Source organism: Annulohypoxylon truncatum, assembly GCF_022578515.1.
Source record: "Annulohypoxylon truncatum strain CBS 140777 unplaced genomic scaffold F4807scaffold_10, whole genome shotgun sequence".
Lineage (NCBI taxonomy): Eukaryota > Fungi > Ascomycota > Sordariomycetes > Xylariales > Hypoxylaceae > Annulohypoxylon > Annulohypoxylon truncatum.
In genome coordinates this window covers 964,836-983,655 of record NW_025953796.1, presented here as the reverse complement: position 1 = coordinate 983,655, position 18,820 = coordinate 964,836, and the positions used below count along the sequence as shown (strand labels likewise).

Genomic DNA, 18,820 nt, shown 5'->3' with positions numbered 1-18,820 from the left:
TCGCATGTGTGGGGGACTATTCGGCGATTTTCAGCACGTGTAGTCTTCAAAGCACTTCCTCGGTATAGGCAGTAGTCTAAGACATAGAAAATTGTTCAGATGAAAATCGAAGTGGACGGCGTAGTAGTTGGGGTGGCAGGGAAATTTTGCAATTACTACCTATGTACATCAGTCCCCGTATAACTCTTTTCAGCGTTTTATCATGTCCGTAAACGTAAATGAATGGCGCGATTTCTCGTATAGAATTTCAGAATATTCGAGCGCTATGTTGCCGGGGTTTGGACCCAGGGTCTATCCGCTCTGAAGTCATGTGAACCTCCACCGTCTTTTGAATACCAAAATCCTTGATGCTACAGGCTGCTGCTGGCATGGGTGATGAAACTAGCGGAATAGCATCGATGCTAGACTCCCCTCCGCTAATCGAGCGTTCGATATCATTTGTATGCCGTTGCCCCTTGGGATGCGGAAAGCTCTGCTGTAGGCTATGAAGGCTGGATTCAATGTGTACGCCGGACTTGTTAGTGGCGAGGTCTTGACTTGTCAACTTAATTTTTGCTGCTCGGAGGAGAGGTCCTAGAGTAGGAAGCGAAGAGCAGATCATCAAAATATATCCTTCCGACATTCCTAAGATGTCGAGGTGTGGAACGGGAACTGCGCAGGGTTCGTAAGTATTAGATGATCATCAATATACTATATTTAGAGTAGGTAGGAACTCACGTGTTGGATCTTCTGCCGATATGGCGAAGGCTTCCCCGAGTGCTGACAGCTTGATGACTGACGCAACGAATGCAAGTGAACTCAGACTCAAGGCTGAGGCGACGCCGATGCGACTCCGGAGCGGCATATTCAAGCGCATAATAAAAGGTATCGGGTAGAAGGCGAAGAAGATATCGAGGAACGCCGAGTAAGCCGATGTGAAGTAAGCAAGGTTGATCATGATGCGGACGTCCGCACAAGTTCCCCCTTTGATACTCTTGTCCCACCCAAACTCGATGGGATCGCATTGTTTAAACCACCAAACTGAGACGGCAAAGATGCAGGCCTGCGAAGTGATGCCGAGTGTCCAGAATAAAACTGCTGTTCTCGTTCCGTAGTTGAGAATGCGCTTTAGGATAGCGATGATCGCAAATTTCGGTAGCGAGAACTGCCATATCAATATGGCGTTTATGATCACGTTATATTCCAGCGCGATCCTCCTTTGGCCATCTTCTAATTCGTATGAATGCCTTCCAAGGCCATACCCAGTTGCTATCGTTATGAGAACGGTCACGACTAAGCTGAGAATGAGACAGAAGATGGTGATGTAGTCATCCAATCCTAGCCCTGTCCGCTGGAGTCGAGCGTAGCGTAAGCGGCAAATGACCCTAAGCACAACTATAACTGTAGAAGGGGCTATGGTGAGAATTGAGCTCTGTGGACGAAGGAATATCAAGCATACTAGTTGTGATTGCGAAGAGAGACCATAGTATTCGGTTGGCGAAGACGGCGTAGTCATTCCGGCCGAGCTCGATCATGTTGGGACGTAGATAGGTGCTCTTGTGAGCTGACCGCACCGCGCGGGTTTCTCGACGATGGCTTCTTTCTTAGAGCTGGCCCTTATCGTGGTATAATAGAGCATCGCTAGACGGAAAAACTCTCAGTTGCCTGCAGCGCGCCGCTGTCCCAGGCGAGATATTTAAAGGTAACTTTACTTACTGATAAGTAAACGCAGGAGGATACGTAAGGAGGACGACTTACGATGATATCTATAGTTTACCGGCCCACAGAATCCACTTCTGACAGCATCGTGTAATTTTGAATAAATAGAATAAATGTCAGCCGACTAGTTTGAAGCCGTAAGCCCCTTTCCTATAATCAAGCCTGGAATTCGACCCTCGCTCTCCTGCCTATTTCGTGATAGAATTCCGATCTAAGGCTGAATCTCCCTTCGAACTAGAATTCAGGTTTAAAATAGTGCAGTTAGGTAGTCTGGCGTCGATGTTAAAGTATTTGACTGATGGTCAGTCCCAATACATATTAATGTCCGCCAGTCACATATTAGGTAGCAATCAAAGCACCCGGTATGCTTTAGACCGCATCGAGGATAGAACGGGCGGATGGCACGACTTTAGACTCCGGCAACCCGACCGACTAAAACCAGATGGGGATCCTCCCGATTAGGTCTGAGCGGCATTTACCATTCATACACACTAAGTAGACCAGGTTATCCATCCAAATGTGACCTAGAAGTCTGTCTAGAATCAGATTATTTCGTAAATGGATAAAACTCCTTGTTACCACGCAAAGTGTTGCCTGTGAAAGACATCTCATAGATTAAGGTAGACTAGATGTTTTGACAGGTAATCAATAGTGCACCTTAGTCTACGGACGGTGTACGATGTAGTGTCATGAGCAGATAGATACCTTCATATGTCAACATGCTGGATTGATAACGAGAAACAGCGCAGGCCTCTTGTCACGCAAATTCTGGAGCGTTTACCACGGACGCCCTTGCATGAACCCGCACGTCATTGTAATATCTTATGAGGTCCGACTCTTTGGTAGGAGGCACATGGCGCGGCACCTTTGTCGGTTTATGGTGGGCGGATCTATAGGAAACCCGGCAATAACATTCTCGACATCTGCTTGTGAGCTTCACCCTCCAATAGAACTAAACGGATTTACGTAAAGTGAGAGCTCAGGGGTTCCCGTTCCCAAAGTGTTAGCGCGTGCGCTAAGAACCAGGTACCGATAGCCGTGGACTTGGTTCTAGTAAAACAAATATCACAAGGTTGCAATGCACTCTTGATACCGATTAGTCAATTGATAAAGATTACCACTACGCACCTGGTGTGCTTGGTATGTATGTCTTATCTTTGGGAGCCGAGACATGATTGGTGTGATTTCTAGAATGACTAACATATAGAAGTGAATATTCTAGATTGGACTCTTTTTTGAAGTTTGGAATTCAATGGTGAACTTCTATACGGAATATACGCAGTTTCAACTCTTTGACATACGGGACTTCTGATCGTCGGATCGCTGCTGGGACTACTACGTTGACATTCGACGAAAATCACTTCCTTTAGAGTATAAGGCACCCGTTAGGCCAATTGGACATTTTATTCTTCACCTTAACTCGTCCCAAATTCCCTAGTTCCTGTCGATCACCTCCCGAATATCAGAGTGGTTCGTACGACACTAGAAACGAAAGTGGTTCACTTAGGGCGTAGAAAATTGAGTTGACCAATCGAAGAACGCATCGAAAATTCCAAACCAAAGATCGTCCCCTGACTGAATCCTACGCTCGGACGGGGAGACATGCGGTTTAGTTCCCACTCAGCCCACCCATTCCTAGTCTTCGAGAAAGAAAACAAGATATCTGGGTCAAACTTCTAGGGCATGAAACAGACCGTAAGAGAGGATTTCGAAAGTAACGAGAACATTGTAATCTCAACGAAATGACCGTCAAGGCGACTCACGGTAACTTATATCTCATCCAATATAGCTTTAAATTCTTCATCGCCGCCCAGAAGTTCTGTGTTTCGAAAAACCTATCTTCGCGTACGTTTACCACATCGAAAAGAAGTGCTCCAATGAGATGCAGATCGCGTGTGTGATATCGGAAGGATCCCGATGATTTTCTCATGGGATTATGGGGTAATCACGGCGATCCGGAAACAACACGAGGTAGATGTACATAGCCGTATGAAGATAATTGACTTTCATAACACGAAGCAGTGCAGGCTAACATAAGAATTAGATAACTTCATATATTTGAATTTTGGCCAGAACGCATCCGAGTAGCCATGATACATACTACTTACCTAACCTAGTTCTAGTGCAGAAACTGCGTGCCATAACCAGTACCAAGTCCTCGGCACGCGTTAACCTCCAGAGCATGGCCGTACGGGCAACCACCCCAGAACCTCCCCTCTATCACAGGGGGCGGGCGTTCGATATCGGCCTTCTGGACCCTCTCGACGCTCGCCAAGAAGCGGTCCACCACCGCGCCGTAATTCTCGAAAGTCAGCTTCCCGTCCCGCTTCCTGAACTTGCCGTCCACGAGCACGTGCTCGATATCCCCGACGTTCGCGTGCAGGATGACCGCGGCGACCGGGTCGCGCCACCCCAGCATCCCCGGACTCCGGCCGTCGAACACGACCAGGTCCGCCTTCGCGCCAACACGGATCACGCCGAGGTCCGGCCGCCTGAGGGCCAGCCCGCCCTGGCGGGTCGCCATCAGGAAGACCTGGTTGACGGACATGGGGTTGTTCTTGGGCACCTCCCACCGCTCGAGGACCTGGTCGTAGAGCCTGCTTCGCGTGCGCTGGAGCCAGATGCGCGCCTGCGTTAGCAGATCCGTCGAGAAGGTGTGGAAGGTGTCGACGCCGAGAGAGGCCTGGTCCTGGATCTGGTGCCCGTTCGGATGCGAGAGCCCGTAGTGCATCTCTGACTCGGGCGTGACCGATATAAACTGGTTGCTTGAGCGAAGTAAGATTGATCCCATCGGTGTTACGTTCGAGGCGTGCGAAAAGACTACGGCCATATCCGTATCAAGGAGCCCGTACGTTTGAAGAAGTTCGGGCGAGTTGTTGGCTGGAGCAAGCCCAAGCGTGTCAGCACTTCCCGCAAATTTTCAAATGGGAGGCGTGCTTCTTATGGAAGGACATACCCATGAATGCACCGCCCAAGTAATGCGTGGTCAGAACCGGAATATTCAACTCCCTTTTCCTTATTAGTTATCATGCCAAACCTTAACTAACGGGGTCATTTCCTACTTAGTCAAAGCAATCACCGCCTTAGTATCTTCGGGCGGGAAAACGGACCATCCATCATAGGCGACACCAAGGGTTGTTAGACTGTTTGATGTGGATATCGACTTCGCGAATTCTTTGAAGTCGGCAATCTGGTCCGAGCACGAATATGTGGGTGTGCCACCAAAGGCACAGTTCCAGTAAACTCTCGCGCCGCTTTCATGAGACGCCTTGAGGCCAGCCTCTGATGTTTCCTTAGACCAGATGTGGTGAGCATGGTCAAGCGAAGTCGTGACGCCGGCATTGAGAGCCTCTAGAAGACCTGCAAGTTGCCCGATATACACATCTTCGGCAGTATAATAGCTTGCAGCATTGCCCCCTGCATATCGGGACATGTAGTCAGGCATCGTTGTGTTAGCGGTTAGGGTCTTTATAGCCGTCTGCCAGCCATGTCGATGGGTATCGACAAAACCAGGGGAGATAATCTTGTGGTTGCAGTCAACGACCTCAGTGCCCGCCGGTAAGTTGCTAGGATGTGCGGTGTCATAGATCCCTGCGATCTGATTGCCGGTAACTAAGAGCGCGCCATCTCGAATCACTTCGAGAGATTCAGTCTTCTCGTTGAAGGCTATGATGGTTCCTCCAGAGAGAAGAATCGAGCTTGGAGTTGTAGACATATTGCTGATAGTGGTGTTGACAAGTGAATATCTACTAATAATCTTCTTAGTCTTTTCACGATCGAACTTTCAACTTGAGTGCATCGCCGGAGTTCATAAGCTATTAAGAAGATTGCCCATCGTCGATGTCATATGTTAGTCATCCTATTTTCAGCTTAGCGTAAAGGAGGGGTTCCATCAACCATCTGCAACCATCTGGTTACCTCGCCCTTTCGCGATAATGTACTGTTCGTAAGTGACGCAACTCGTAAATCCAGTCGTATTTAAGACTATCTCCGCATTTGCACCGCCGTCTTCCACCCGGAAAATTTGATTATCTCCTTTAAAGACCGTGGGTGAATGGAAGGCACATAATTAGTTGGACGCTATTACCCCGAGCCTGCCCGAGTAGTGCTTTACCCAACCAATCGATCACTCCCCGCGCCAAGAAGCCGCGACCGAAAAGCGAATGTGGGCCTCCGTACCCACATTTCCGACCCGGGGCCCTTGCCGCTAGAGCAACGCGACGGCCGAGGCCGAGGCCGTTGGAACGCTGTGCAACTTACATGAGGTTATGCTTCAATTTGTGGATGTGTATTTTCATGATATGTTGTAGTTTAGGAGCATGAAGTCGAAAATAGCTGTTCACTCCTACACTTACCTACTACCTAGTCTTATCCCTTTGGTTGGGCTAGGACTACGATTTCCACAAAACCGGTAACTGTACATTGATGATAGCGCAGCTCGTCAAACCTGTAGGTATTGAGGCTCTTACAGTGATCTTCAGAGGAGTTTAACCAACTAGAAGTGGATACTTTTGTGGGTGCCAGTGGAGCCCAGGGGCTGCTGGCAGTATGTATAGCTGCTAATCGTGGTGGAGTTGTAGTCTTATGCCAACTAAGGAAATACGGAAGCTTTTTTTATAGAAAAATTTGTGGGAAAATGTGTAGGTAAGTTAGGTAATTTCAGTGTGGTACGTGGGCGTCCAAGTATTACCACAAGTTCCTGATAATGATGAGCCTGCTTACTGGAGACATATGGCAGAGGAATTCTTGAAAAGAGGCCAACACCACAATCAACTAGAGTCTCATAATACCAAGTTCTGATTTAGTCATCTTACCTACCTAGGTAGGTAGTGCGATATGAGGATACTTGGTTTTAGAAATATTTCTACAACTAGCTCAGGGAGGTTACTTCAGAAGCCAACTATTATTCCAAGGCTTGACAAATATTCCTTAACTCAGAAATTTCTCTTTCCTCGCAAGTTCTAAAGCCAACTACTCAGAGATATCGACTGCGTACTCCTTATAGTCGAGATCGACGGGGCGGCATTTGTAACCAACGTAACTATTTCTGACGTGAGGGTTGAGGTCACCACCACGGGGTCTCGATCGCCATCAGGCCACGCCATGGGAACATATACCGGCCTCGACGTGAACGACGCGGGGTACGTATAGCTTGGTGTCGAAGACGGTGGCTCGTAACTAGCCGCTACCGTGACCGCAGCTCTCTTGCCTCTTTCGGCATGAGAACCATACTCTCTGGTTTCTACAACATCCCCAAGTTCCCGCTTCTTGACGTCAAGGCCATGGCCGACACAGGAGAGCTGGGGCCCGCCGGCCGACGCAATTGCGCGCTCGATGCACCCGGCTTTGAAGAAAAAGTCTATGTTAAAGTAGACTAGTGGGTAGCTTGAGGGGGTTGCGGAATGCCAGTCCCAACCAGTTATAGCACCGCATCCATCCTCTTCACTGTGGAGTTTTCGGCCGCCGTCCGTGGCCCAGTAGGCGATGTTGTAGATTTCTTATACATTCGCCACACTGAAAAAGTTCGACCATTTCGGCAACAATGTCCTGAATATCGGTATCCAAAGCCTTGAAGGCTGTACAGTCGTCACCGTCGTTTCTCGGAGTGCAGTTTATATGGTAAGTGGCCATTCTGACCACAATCGCCTTGACAATGGGTTTCTGACTCATAGAGCACAAGGGTCACTTTTTTGAGAGCCTAGCGTTCGCTCCAGAGGGCAAAGCCCCAGACACCGCCTTCCAGCAGAATTGCATCAATTTCATCACAGGCCAAGGCCAGACTTGGAGGACAAGAGGAGACAGCTTGGATCCAAGTCTATTCAGTGGCCCTGCCGTCGCCTTTATCATGACTCCTCGCCAGGATCAGGACGATCCTACGGAGCAGAATCCAAATCCGCCTGTACCGGGTGCCGACACGCAGCTCTATGGAGACAGGATGAGGACCCTTTCCCAGACTCTCACGAATTTGATTCCAGGGATCACAATAGTCTACTACAACTATATCGCAATCAACATCGAGGAGTATCAACAAGCCTACCAGGGCAAAGCGCTGTTTGGATATGATTCGAACGCGGATGGAGCAGGTAACCCTAACTTCAGGCTCTGGTATGAGCAGACTTTTGAAACCGGGATTAATCTAGGGCTTCTGTGATGATCAAATGTTTAAGCGGTTCAGGGAACTGCCGGTACAAATGGTGCGAGGAAAAGGAGTAGTAAAACCATGTATCGTCCATGCTATTAATTCTAGGCCTAGCCCACCAAGTTATGTGAAGTTGTATTTTACCTCAGGGCTACCGTCAGTTAAAGGGATATTATCATGTATATTTTGGGATAATAACACATGTATACGCTAGCGAAGTTGGTTAGTCTAAAAGGACAGAAGCTGAAAGATATTAATTTATTTTTTTTAACACTTACTAACCTTGAATACTGCGCCGAGGGAGTGTTACACGACCAATTCCGTGTTGGATTTTCAGGGGTTCCACAGTCCCCCAAATCGTCCAAGGGGCCAGATTTCAAAAAATATCTTCATTTCGATCTGATCGGGCGTATTGGTATGTATTCTTACATCAACTTCTTGCCGAAAACGGAAGATCCATAAACATCCCTAGATTACTCTCATTATGCGGGTATCTCGGTCGCGAGCACGTACATACATGCATGATCAACCATCCTCCGAATTGTCAGATGCAGGGAAATCCACCGGCGAGTTCAGCTCAACAAAATCATAAACCGCCTGTCGAAGTGGTCCATACTCCCGATACTTGCTTTCACACCAACGCCTCCTCTCCCCAGATCCAAGCGGTCTTCTTCGAGTGATGCGATATTGAATCGGCTCCTTTACGTGATCCATCTGCCGTATAAGTGTACTCGGTCCCATGTTGATGTCTTGATATCGGAATTTAGGGCCGCCAGGCACATCGAAGTGTACGAGATCAATACCCTCACGAATGTCGTCGAGATGATAATATGTGACGGGAGTTTCTGAGAGTGTCAAATATTCGAAAATGGAAGTGTATGTCCCTGAAATGAGGTGAACATCTGCCATTGTCAATGCTGCAGGATGGACGGCCTTGACAAATTCGAGAAGTTCGTTTTCAGAAACATACACGCCGCGCAAACTACATTCTTTGAGACGTGCGAACTTTGAGTGGCTATTATTCTTCAGGGAAGTCGTGGATTGTACTAGGGTTGGGGGCATGTTGCTTCCGACATCGTACCAATGTAAATCGAGACTTTCCAATTCTGGCATGATGCCTGACATCTGCAAGATGCTCTGGCATAGACCTTCCGGCGCGGTGGTCGCTGTGTTGGTTAATTGCTCCGTCGGATACGTGTGGGATGACGACAAGCTCAGCATTAGTTTCTTCAATGATCTGAGACTGTCCATTGAAGGAAATTTCTCTGTGAGAGACAGAAATGCACCATACGCCAGGCTGCAGCCTATAGTACCGCCAAATACATCCAGGTACTCGTCCACAGATGTATGGGACTCATTTAGCGCTAGCATTGTGACATCGAAAATATGTAAAGCTGTAGTCCAGATATCTCTCCATGCGTGGAAGGTCTCTGGCTCGCGGAGGCCGCCATCGGAATCTTGGGCACGCGCAATAACACGAAGACATAGCGAAGCAAGCCTGCCCCTCGGAGAAAATTTCTTTAGGTTGAGGAATGCTTCAGTTAAAAGACGTGCGTAATCATGAAGATCCAATGTCGTAGCCACGTACAATCCTGAGATGCCAGTGATGGTACAATATCGCAGTTGACAGCCTAGACGACCTCGACTTGTAACGCGTACCATGTTTTCTAATGTGTTCGTACATAGCATGATATTCTTATGGTAAAAGAATGTGGTGAAGTAGCCTTGGGAAGCCTTGCTCTCAATATTGCGGTTTGTTAATCGGAGAGACGCGATGTCCCGGAGGTCCAAGAGCGTCACGATGCGCTCAACTAACTCAATCGGGAGAGCTTCCAAGGAGGATTTCATATTGTGATGTGAGTTCTTAGAGAATATTCTTAAGTAAATGTAATGGATATTGGTGAGATGCTATGCAAGTGTCTAAGATGGGCATCCCTGTGCGTGTAGGCCGGCTAGCTGTCTATATCACGATAGTGAATATCGGTACTGGAGGTAATCTAGAGCAGGTAGCCTGATTATTGAGCTGTCAGATGAGAAATTAGGATATAACAGTTGGATTGGAATAAAGATGCAGAAGGGAAGTTGCAGTTACAGCGCCCAAGCCTTGTAAGTCATACAAACCGCCAAATCCCGCCAAATAAAAAACGCCATTCGGGCATACATATTCCTGTATTGCATATATGCATATAAGTACACAGTAAAGAATATGTACGCTTCAATATCTCGAATCTGCGACGGTATTCTTTAGAGGTTTGGTTCAAGTGTGAACGAATGAGAGGAGAGGATGAAAAAGGGAGGCGTCGGCGATAAAATAATCTTCACTACATAAATTATTCAATCAAGTGGGAAGACTAGGTAGATATTATCATAAATTATATACTGCACTCTGAGTCTTAGATAGGTAGGCTAGTTTCCATTTGAATGTTTTGTGTCTTAGAATCTATATGACTACACCATAGGATCTGTTCCACTTTAACTTCTGCACTTCACGGCCTATCGCTTCCAGGGTCCGAAGACCGAGTACGCTCGCGATCAAGATAGCTTCGAGCGCCAGTAGTCCGATCCACAACTCATCCAGAGTTGTCACTTCATAATTTCCCCACAAGCTCTCGAGATTTTCTTTTAGCAAATTGTGGAGTTTTAACTGTAGCATTAAGATGCGAGAATGTGTTTCGAACTGTTGGAAGTATAAGGCCAAATCAATCTGGTTGGTCAATATTATATCTACGATTGAGTCTGATTGGATGATCTGTGGTACGTACTCACATTCTCAAATCCAACTGGACCGTATAATTAACATGCCTTTACCATGTTGAGGAGCAGGTATGGTAAAAGCTGTCTTATCTATAGGTATTTAGACGGCAATTGCGGAGATAAGTATGCGAAGTCTCATAAGGTCAAGCAATTCGCTCTGAGTTCTTTGATATGCGTGGGGAGATTGGTGAGCTATCAAGAAATCGTAGTAATATCTTGGAATTCGACATGAGGGTTTAAATATGTGAGGGTTGCTGCACCTTACTTCCTCATTTCGTAGTGGACACGTTGGAGGTTCTGTCATGCGGAGGACCATCGTGATGAGATCTGACCACGTCATGCGAATCTCAAAATACGTACAGCATCTGCGGGGGAATGAGGAACCTCAATATATCGAGGACGACATCCATCTATGATAAGAATGTATTAATATATATGTGATCATTTACTCTAAAGCCAGTTATATGCGACTGGAACGAGACAACGAGAAGTGTCAGGTTAGTAGCAGAGTGCTAAGGACTTATCCGGCTTACTAATATTTATACTTACGGCACTCTGTGAGAGGTCGAGATTATTGTGCTTATGGAATAATAGGGATCAATTGTGTATCCCTCGGCTTACCAGCTTGGTCTATGTACCGATCGATGGACCGGCGGATCTTTTGCTGGAGACTCATAGTGTGGTCTAGACACATGGTTCATGGCACTCTTTCCTGCGAAGAGGAGATGATAGAGTCTGTAGACTAGTATGGTACAGAAAAGCAAAGGTACTTCGTGAATCCGAGGGATCGTGATGCATCGCAAGATGTCGCAGCATGCCCAACCCCCTTTACAATGCACCCTGCAATGCAAATCCAAACTCCGGTTTCAATTGATGTGTTTTATTTGTAGCTGTGGTTGTCGGTATATTTGTCGCATCACTTGGGCCTGTTATGTTTCTCGCGCTCGCGCACGTCGCCGCCTATCGCTCTCCACCATACGTCGCATCCCCATCGCAGCGCCCTCTCAGCAGCGCCGGTTGGCGTGAAGGCCGGTCGAACGTCGAGGAAGAATACTGGCTCTCCAGTGGGTTCGGGTGGTCCGGAATAGTAATCGATAACGTATCGGATTTCCTTTCGTTGACCATTAACATCCCGGGATACATACCAGTCGTGTCGATCAAAAGGTGGCTCGGTACTATAACAAGTATTAGTGTCATCTTCTCCAACCAAGAATATAGGCACATTGACTTACGCGAAGGCCCCGGGATACAGCCAGCCCATAACTTGGAACATAGCTGCTTTGGGTGTCATGTCCTGCGGCCGACCTTGGAATCGGACCAAACTTGGGCTCAGCTCTTTTACCTCCTTGTCATAACCATATTTCTTCGCCATCTTTTCAAAGTTCTGCTCACCGCGACTACACATGCGCCAGCCTTTGTAGAGGCCACCGGAAAATCGCTTCTCCCAGTCCATAATCTCGGACCAAGCACCTTCATTCAAGAAGTTGTGAACGCTCACCATGCTGTCGACTGCGGTGACGTCTGTGTCTGTGTAGCCCTTGCGCAGGAGAGCGTTGTACATTTGTTGCGGGGAGGGATATTCCCAATTGCCGTCACCATCACCTCTGGGAATGGATGATGGTTCTCGCGAAGTAGGAAGAGAGTAGGTCTGGTTAGGAGCAGGCTCTTGTGACAATTCGCGGAACATGTAGTTCAGAGGATTTAGTTTCGAAAAAGCAGATTGCGAGTCGCTTTCTCCTTTCTTGTTTCCTCCTTTCTTGTCGCACTTCTTGGCTTCTTTCCCAGGTTCTACAAACTCCTTATGTTCCTTATGTCCCTTCACATAGGAGCGAGATTCGCGAGATTCGAAAGGAGATTCAAAAGCAGGAGGTTCATGGTCGGCCCGGGAATGTTTCACAGGGCATGAGCTTGAAGAGTTTATCGCGTCGGCAGACTTTTGATGTTTATGCATCGGACATCCAGCCTGGTAAGAGAACAATAATTAGTACTTTAAGAGCATGTAGGTCGATTAGGTTCCGAGACAAACTTACCGGGGGCGATCGCGATGCATTCTTGTTAGGATGCCGTAAGGTCTGCGGAGTGTCTGCCCAAAACCAGCCCATGACTTTGATCTACTTGTGTACGGTGGTTGAATGAGAAAGATGGACTTAAGTCTAATAGGTATTTTGGGGACGATATATTGAGATCGAGAAAGTGTACGGAGTTTTGTTTCCTGGAGAGGGGTTATCGTAGATTTTCTTGTCTTTAACTTGTTAACATTTTTTTTATTTGCCGCGGTCAGTTCTTTAAGGCTGAGTCAGTGGAGTAAATGGATGGAAAGTGTAAGGCGAAACTCAGAGTGGGCTATTAGAATCTATTACGTGATGACTTCCTCGGTACTTAGGTACATGCAGGTAACCGCATGTCATATCGATAGTGCAGCTACCGGGATTTTACCGTCCTCGGTTTAAGCCGAATCAACTACGTCACATCATTGACACGCGATCTCAATTCTTAGAGATTCACCATACACCATCAACCATCAAACACCATACACTACTATGCTAATGCTACGCACACCAATAGCATAAACGTTTGCTTGCACACAGTTGTGAAATTGATTAACGCTAATATAGAAAGATTCCGACCACCATGTCAATCAATTGTTGCTCTCCCTTCTACTTATAGGTGTGAACAGAGATGCGACCAGCCATCTTACTCGGCCGGTTCTGCGTTCGCCGATATTTCTTTCATGCTCCCAAGACTGCTACGAATCTTAGGCAATTGCACACGACTTTTCGATCCCGGCTTCTCGGTCCTTCACCATGGCGCAGCTCCCAAAACAGGGGTAGGGGGAGGGTATTGAGTGCTACAGCTCACGCAGCTCTCGGGACCGCCGCGTTTGTCAAGCTATCCGAAAAGGATGACAAGGATACGGAACACACGGCCGAAGATCGCATGCTAAAGGTATCGCGAGAGGAACTGAAGAAGATCGTCGATAGCGATGCAGGATTTCTCAACCGTTTCGGTCATAAAATAATCATCTTCCTGGACCTCTACTTTTGGGAGCCCCTTTGCACTGGAGTGAGATTTGTCGAATTAGTCTTCATATTCATACCAGTCATATTGGCTGTCCCATCCATATGGCTTGGGTCCCGCCAGCCTGGTCGCAACAATGAGAGAACGGGCACATTGTGGTGGTATTATTTCCTGGTAAAGTCTATGGAGGCGGCCGGCCCGGCATTTATCAAGGTGTGTCAATGCTGACATGACGCATAACAATAATATGATAACTACTAGGACACTAACATTCGTATGCGCGGACAGCTTGGTCAATGGGCCGCTTCGAGGACTGATATTTTCCCTACCGAAATGTGCGATATAATGTCGAAGCTTCATTCCAATGCTCCTGCTCATTCCTTGGAGGCGACGATGCGAATTGTCGGAAAGGCTTTTGACGGTAGAAGATTTGAAGATATTTTCGAAGAATTTCATGAAACTCCTTTGGGTGTGGGTGCTATTGCGCAGGTGTATAAAGCCAAATTGAAGCCAGATCTCGCAGCACCGGGCGATGTCGATGTCCTAGACACGCGCAGCAACCTCCGACGGAATGTTCGTCGAAAAGTAGATACGGTTCTGAAGAGTGTGCCAAAGCGGGTTCCATCTTCTTACGTTGCCGTCAAAGTTCTACATCCAAAAGTTGAACGAACGGTTCGGCGTGATCTACGCATCATGCATTTCTTCGCCTCGGCTCTAAACCTAATACCCACTATCGAATGGTTATCTCTACCTGACGAAGTCGCTCAGTTTGGAGAGATGATGAGGCTACAGCTTGATCTTCGTATTGAAGCTGCTAATCTAGCCAAGTTTCGAAGAAACTTCAAGGATCGCACTACAGCGTGGTTTCCGTTCCCATACCTCGAGTTTACAACTCGAGAAGTACTTATCGAGGAGTTTGCGCAAGGCATACCCCTAGCTGACTTCTTAGAAAACGGAGGTGGTGTCTTCCAAAGGGACATCGCCCAAGAAGGACTCGATGCTTTCTTACGCATGTTATTAATTGACAACTTTGTTCATGCTGATTTACATCCGGGAAATATTATGGTTCGCTTTTACGAAGCATACCAACCAGACTTAAGTCTACGCAACACGTCTAATGGCCACAAACCGCATCCCGAAGATCAATCCGATGTTACTGAACAAGTGCTTGCACGACTACGTCCATTCCGCAAGAGAAAAGATTTTGCCGCTTGGGAGGCAGAATTGAAAAAGATCGACCAAGAAGGCTTTAGACCGCAACTAATATTCATCGACACTGGTCTCGTGACAGAATTGAATGCAGTAAATCGCCGCAACTTCTTAGACCTCTTCCGCGCCATTGCCGAATTCGACGGATATAAAGCCGGCCATCTCATGTGCGAACGTTGCCGACAGCCCGACGCCGTCATTGACGAGGAAGTTTTTGCATTGAAAATGCAACACCTCGTCTTGAATGTGAAAAGTTCCACTCTCGCTCTAGGTAATGTCAAGATCGGCGACATTCTACAACAAGTTCTTGATATGGTCCGACAACATCACGTGAGGTTGGAAGGCGATTTTGTCAACGTTGTGATCAGCATATTGCTTTTAGAGGGTATTGGCCGTAGCCTCGATCCTAATGTGGACCTTCTAAGTAGTTCGCTGCCAATCCTTAGACAACTAGGTGCTCAAGGCGGTGCTCAGATGATGAAGGGAGGCGATTTCTCCATGTTGTTCGTTTGGGCTGGATTAGAGGCGAGACGGTTCATGCAAGCTAGCATCGAAGACGTGAGTTTAATTCCTCTATTGTGACGCACCCAACGCTAACAACTAGTATAGGTGGAGAGGTGTGTAAAATACGATTTGTTATCACCGAACATTTAATTCAGAGATACGGTCACGGATAGACATAGAAGAATTGCATATGCAAACATTGATAGATGGGAATGAACTCAGGAGTAATACCACTCTTCAGGATAACGTTTTAATTATAGATGAACGTCAACTCGTACTAGCTAGGGTCGTTTTTAGCAGATGATCTGAAACCCGTCTCCCAGCTTCCATGAAAACGGACTCTTAGGCAATCTCGTTATCTCTCTAACTAAGCTGCGTCGCGAGTTGCGTGACCTGATCAAGCAAGTCCTGGGCCTCCTTTGGTGCGTTCTTCAGAACCTTGTCTCGGAGATGGTCGACCTGGAGACCAGCGGCGGTTGGCGGGTTTCCCTGGGCCGTCTGGATGCGGCTAACCTGCATCTCGAGAAAGAACTTGGGCACCTTGATGGCGAGCGAGCCGCCGACGCTGCGGATGCCGGCCTCAGTCGCTTCGTACACATTTAACTGGTCCTGGAAGGTTTGCAGATCGGTGCTGGCGAGCGGGCTCGCGGTCGCGAACTTGGAGAGTGCGAATTGGAGCGGCGTCTGGCTCGACTGGCTGAAGTCGACCGAGGAGAACGTCGTCGACCCGGAGGTCACGTCAGGCACCCCCGAGATCGTAGTCTTGGATGAGGAGCATGTTACGTTCGAGGCGAGGCTCGCGGCCACGTCGGCCACTTCTGCTGGGAGCGTGGTGGAGCCGATCACGAAGCAGGCCTTGGCGGCGCTTTGACGGGCGACGACGACAGCGGTATTGGTGTTGCTCAACGTGATCACGTCCGAGGATGCGACGAACGGGATCTTGGGCAGAGCTGCGGCGGCGGCGGTGCCGGTGAGGGCTAGAGCGAGGGGGAAGGAGGCGCGCATCTTGTTTTTAGGATGGTGGGTATTATTGGTGGGTTGGATGTCAATGGTATGTACAGAGAACGAAAGTCGAGTGCCAGCCAGGAACAGGAACGAGAACGAATGGATAAGTGAAGAAACGAAAATCCTTTCCCAGAAGGACGACAAGATTCAAGATCTAAAAAATGTGAGAAATGAGAGATGGGCGGGAGAATATCGATCATGCTTGCTGAGGATCTTTCATGCTTTTATCAACGACTAATACGAGAGACGATCCGGAGAAGCGAACGATCAGGCGTTCACGAATGCCAAGATGTGGTCTTTCGTCTCATGTCTGATGGGTTTTAGTCTGAGACCCGGCCAAGCAGTTCCACGTTCCCCAGAACATCCTCTTTCGGCACGATATCCATCTTGTTCCATTTGTTCCATTGGTCGATCATTGGTCAACCAGAGAGTGTCGACAGCGGGTAGGGCGAAGAGCCTCAATGGCGATCTCCTTATCAGGGGGAACCGGGTTTCACTATAACCATTGACCAATCAGAGAAATTTATCTTGTGTGATCTGCGGGATCCTTGTCACATATCAACCCCACTATCTTGACCCTTCTATCTTGACCCTTCTATCTTTTACTCTATCTTTCCAGTCTCAACTTCACTGTCAAAAAAGGACAACAGTTTCAATTACTCTTATGAATCTCAGACACAATAGATCATGGGAATATGTATATTCATCACTCATTTGCCTAGGGCATCATGAGAAAAAGGCGATGAAACGAAGACCACCACTATCCAGACTATCTAAGACGCCAAACGTGTATCTCGACGCCAGCAACGGTCGTTTAAGCAAATAGCCGACCCTTCTAACGGAATGGCCACCTAGGTACCCGTTGGTTGTTTAGGGGAGGAGGCCGACAAGGCCGAGACCAACGGCCTTGAGAAGGTCATCGGCGATGAACTTGACGGCAATGAGCAGGCCATCGACAACCTTATCAAGGGCCTTGAGAGTCTGGGTAAGAGCAAGAATCAAGGGAACCAAGTGGATTAGCACAGGGCCTATTGATATGTCAGTTTCGCATCCAAAGCTCTGTCACGGTAGGTTCGGCTTACCAAGACCAAGCTTGATGAGGATGAACTTCACAGTACCGAGCAGCTCATACAAGATGAGGCTAACGGTCTTGAAGATGTCCTCTTTGACGAATCGACCCTCGAGAATGGCGCGCTTAGCAATGCTACCAGCCTGATCCAAGAGATCTGAGATGGCTTCTAGTTGAGGAGCAATAGTGTCGGCAGCGGCTTGAGCCTCAGCCTCTGGAGCGGCATCCTGAACCGGAGTTAAAGTGGCATCTAGTCGCTTGTCAGATCAACATAACTCCTATTTCATTTTCTATATACCTACTGATCTGAGTAGTCTGCTCCTGAATCTGAGTGAAGAGCGTTTCTAAGGCAGTCTCAATGGCATCAATGTCCTGACGCTTTTTCACGCTAGTGTCAACAACGACGGGGCTAGCAATGCTAGTGACGATGAAGCCGCCAAGGGCAAGAACACCGAATAATGTGGTCTTCATGTTGAAGATATTTCGAGGCTAATGGTTTATCTAGGGCTTGAAGTAAAGAGGGAATGATGGAAAAGGCCGAGTCTGTTGCTGTCGCTAATGAAGAGCAAACAAATAGCATCCTACAAGGAATCGAAGCTTCTATTTATACCTTCTCACGGCACACTCATCCCGTTCTTCGAGATAATTCTGGTTCCATATTGCGTGCTTGGCTCCAAGGTATTAACTTCAATAATCTTTTTCACTCTCATCCTCCTGCAGCCTCCTATCGGCTGTCATACGGACCTTAGGCTAACAACCTGCAAGATGACGTCGAAGTCGCCGACCAAACTCAGTCCATCGACTATCTTCCATATGCATCTTTAATGAAGCAATCTAATATAGGTCAATGACATCTATCCGCCGGAATACAGCCCCCTTGCTGACAGGCACGTAGGTGAATTTCTCATTGGATGACTAAGTCAGGCTCTGTTGCTTCTTGACGGATATCATATCCGGAAGCCAGAGAGGAACTCGAGTATCGGCAATCTCTTTTGCGGTGAATCGACAACAACGTGGTAGAGGAAAAGGAAGGCCTATTGCGACGAAAGGGGGGCGACCTGCCTCCTGATTGGTCATCGTTTTCCTGCCCCTGACATTGCGTGCTGCTGCGCAATTTTAGCAATGCTCAACATATGTGCTGAGAATCGACAATACTAGTTAATAATCTAGCAATAGCCCTGGGTTCTTGGTATTATAGTATTGACGTGGCATTCATTGCATTTATTAAATGCTAAATGATGTCAGCACTCTTGAGAGGAGGATTTCTTCAATTCTTAGGCGACTTTGGCCATGATTTGGACCTGACGATCAGCGCTGTCACTTTTAAGCTTCTTTCCTCCCCACCGACGATCTCCTCGATACCGGTAGATCAATTTGCTAGTAGACTCGTGTCGGCTAGAGATTATTTTATTCAGATTCAACAC

At 47.7% G+C, this 18,820-nt stretch overlaps 8 protein-coding genes across 8 annotated transcripts; 2 read left to right on the top strand and 6 right to left on the bottom strand.

The window, feature by feature from the left end:
• Positions 1-247: 247 nt before the first annotated feature.
• On the bottom strand, positions 248-1,514 carry F4807DRAFT_458979 (uncharacterized protein; the record flags this gene model as incomplete). Its single annotated transcript, XM_048001292.1, has 3 exons — positions 248-651; positions 718-1,380; positions 1,439-1,514. 3 exons carry the CDS (start codon positions 1,512-1,514, stop codon positions 248-250), a joined length of 1,143 nt encoding a protein of 380 aa, XP_047855925.1.
• A 2,224-nt stretch (positions 1,515-3,738) lies between these two features.
• F4807DRAFT_420291 (amidohydrolase family protein) lies at positions 3,739-5,965 on the bottom strand. The gene is made up of 3 exons (XM_047997479.1): positions 4,761-5,965; positions 4,655-4,707; positions 3,739-4,578 (listed from the first exon to the last, which is right to left on the bottom strand). Exons 1-3 carry the CDS (start codon positions 5,411-5,413, stop codon positions 3,818-3,820), a joined length of 1,467 nt encoding a protein of 488 aa, XP_047855924.1. The 5' UTR covers positions 5,414-5,965; the 3' UTR covers positions 3,739-3,817.
• Positions 5,966-6,801: 836 nt separating this feature from the next.
• On the top strand, positions 6,802-7,849 carry F4807DRAFT_458977 (uncharacterized protein; the record flags this gene model as incomplete). Its single annotated transcript, XM_048001291.1, has 4 exons — positions 6,802-6,839; positions 6,899-7,067; positions 7,222-7,317; positions 7,379-7,849. 4 exons carry the CDS (start codon positions 6,802-6,804, stop codon positions 7,847-7,849), a joined length of 774 nt encoding a protein of 257 aa, XP_047855923.1.
• F4807DRAFT_420288 (uncharacterized protein) lies at positions 7,810-10,227 on the bottom strand. The gene is made up of 2 exons (XM_047997478.1): positions 8,120-10,227; positions 7,810-8,047 (listed from the first exon to the last, which is right to left on the bottom strand). Exon 1 carries the CDS (start codon positions 9,683-9,685, stop codon positions 8,363-8,365), a length of 1,323 nt encoding a protein of 440 aa, XP_047855922.1. The 5' UTR covers positions 9,686-10,227; the 3' UTR covers positions 7,810-8,047; positions 8,120-8,362.
• A 992-nt stretch (positions 10,228-11,219) lies between these two features.
• Positions 11,220-12,901, bottom strand: F4807DRAFT_37493 (cytochrome c/c1 heme-lyase). The gene is made up of 3 exons (XM_047995721.1): positions 12,622-12,901; positions 11,824-12,554; positions 11,220-11,766 (listed from the first exon to the last, which is right to left on the bottom strand). Exons 1-3 carry the CDS (start codon positions 12,691-12,693, stop codon positions 11,508-11,510), a joined length of 1,062 nt encoding a protein of 353 aa, XP_047855921.1. The 5' UTR covers positions 12,694-12,901; the 3' UTR covers positions 11,220-11,507.
• A 187-nt stretch (positions 12,902-13,088) lies between these two features.
• Positions 13,089-15,596, top strand: F4807DRAFT_37414 (ABC1 family protein). Its single transcript, XM_047995716.1, has 3 exons — positions 13,089-13,822; positions 13,898-15,376; positions 15,428-15,596. The coding sequence occupies exons 1-3, from the start codon at positions 13,271-13,273 to the stop codon at positions 15,470-15,472; spliced, it is 2,076 nt and encodes a 691-aa protein (XP_047855920.1). The 5' UTR covers positions 13,089-13,270; the 3' UTR covers positions 15,473-15,596.
• Positions 15,543-16,789, bottom strand: F4807DRAFT_36827 (uncharacterized protein). Its single transcript, XM_047995658.1, has one exon. It carries the CDS (start codon positions 16,325-16,327, stop codon positions 15,686-15,688), a length of 642 nt encoding a protein of 213 aa, XP_047855919.1. The 5' UTR covers positions 16,328-16,789; the 3' UTR covers positions 15,543-15,685.
• Positions 16,763-18,080, bottom strand: F4807DRAFT_37354 (uncharacterized protein). Its single transcript, XM_047995701.1, has 3 exons — positions 17,699-18,080; positions 17,410-17,646; positions 16,763-17,355 (listed from the first exon to the last, which is right to left on the bottom strand). The coding sequence occupies exons 1-3, from the start codon at positions 17,865-17,867 to the stop codon at positions 17,198-17,200; spliced, it is 564 nt and encodes a 187-aa protein (XP_047855918.1). The 5' UTR covers positions 17,868-18,080; the 3' UTR covers positions 16,763-17,197.
• Positions 18,081-18,820: the final 740 nt, after the last annotated feature.

Bases quoted from the DNA above. Each gene is read 5' to 3' on its own strand.
- F4807DRAFT_36827 (XM_047995658.1), bottom strand. From the start codon at position 16,327: ATGCGCGCCTCCTTCCCCCTCGCTCTAGCCCTCACCGGCACCGCCGCC.
- F4807DRAFT_37493 (XM_047995721.1), bottom strand. From the start codon at position 12,693: ATGGGCTGGTTTTGGGCAGACACTCCGCAGACCTTACGGCATCCTAAC. The intron at 12,555-12,621 runs GTAAGTTTGTCT...TTCTCTTACCAG, and splicing joins ATGCATCGCGATCGCCCCCG to GCTGGATGTCCGATGCATAA. The intron at 11,767-11,823 runs GTAAGTCAATGT...TACTTGTTATAG, and splicing joins CTGTATCCCGGGGCCTTCGC to TACCGAGCCACCTTTTGATC.
- F4807DRAFT_420291 (XM_047997479.1), bottom strand. From the start codon at position 5,413: ATGTCTACAACTCCAAGCTCGATTCTTCTCTCTGGAGGAACCATCATA. The intron at 4,708-4,760 runs GTAGGAAATGAC...AATAAGGAAAAG, and splicing joins GCGGTGATTGCTTTGACTAA to GGAGTTGAATATTCCGGTTC. The intron at 4,579-4,654 runs GTATGTCCTTCC...GGCTTGCTCCAG, and splicing joins CTTGGGCGGTGCATTCATGG to CCAACAACTCGCCCGAACTT.
- F4807DRAFT_37414 (XM_047995716.1), top strand. From the start codon at position 13,271: ATGCGACCAGCCATCTTACTCGGCCGGTTCTGCGTTCGCCGATATTTC. The intron at 13,823-13,897 runs GTGTGTCAATGC...ATGCGCGGACAG, and splicing joins CCGGCCCGGCATTTATCAAG to CTTGGTCAATGGGCCGCTTC. The intron at 15,377-15,427 runs GTGAGTTTAATT...CAACTAGTATAG, and splicing joins TGCAAGCTAGCATCGAAGAC to GTGGAGAGGTGTGTAAAATA.
- F4807DRAFT_37354 (XM_047995701.1), bottom strand. From the start codon at position 17,867: ATGAAGACCACATTATTCGGTGTTCTTGCCCTTGGCGGCTTCATCGTC. The intron at 17,647-17,698 runs GTAGGTATATAG...ACAAGCGACTAG, and splicing joins GGAGCAGACTACTCAGATCA to ATGCCACTTTAACTCCGGTT. The intron at 17,356-17,409 runs GTAAGCCGAACC...ACATATCAATAG, and splicing joins CCTCATCAAGCTTGGTCTTG to GCCCTGTGCTAATCCACTTG.
- F4807DRAFT_420288 (XM_047997478.1), bottom strand. From the start codon at position 9,685: ATGAAATCCTCCTTGGAAGCTCTCCCGATTGAGTTAGTTGAGCGCATC.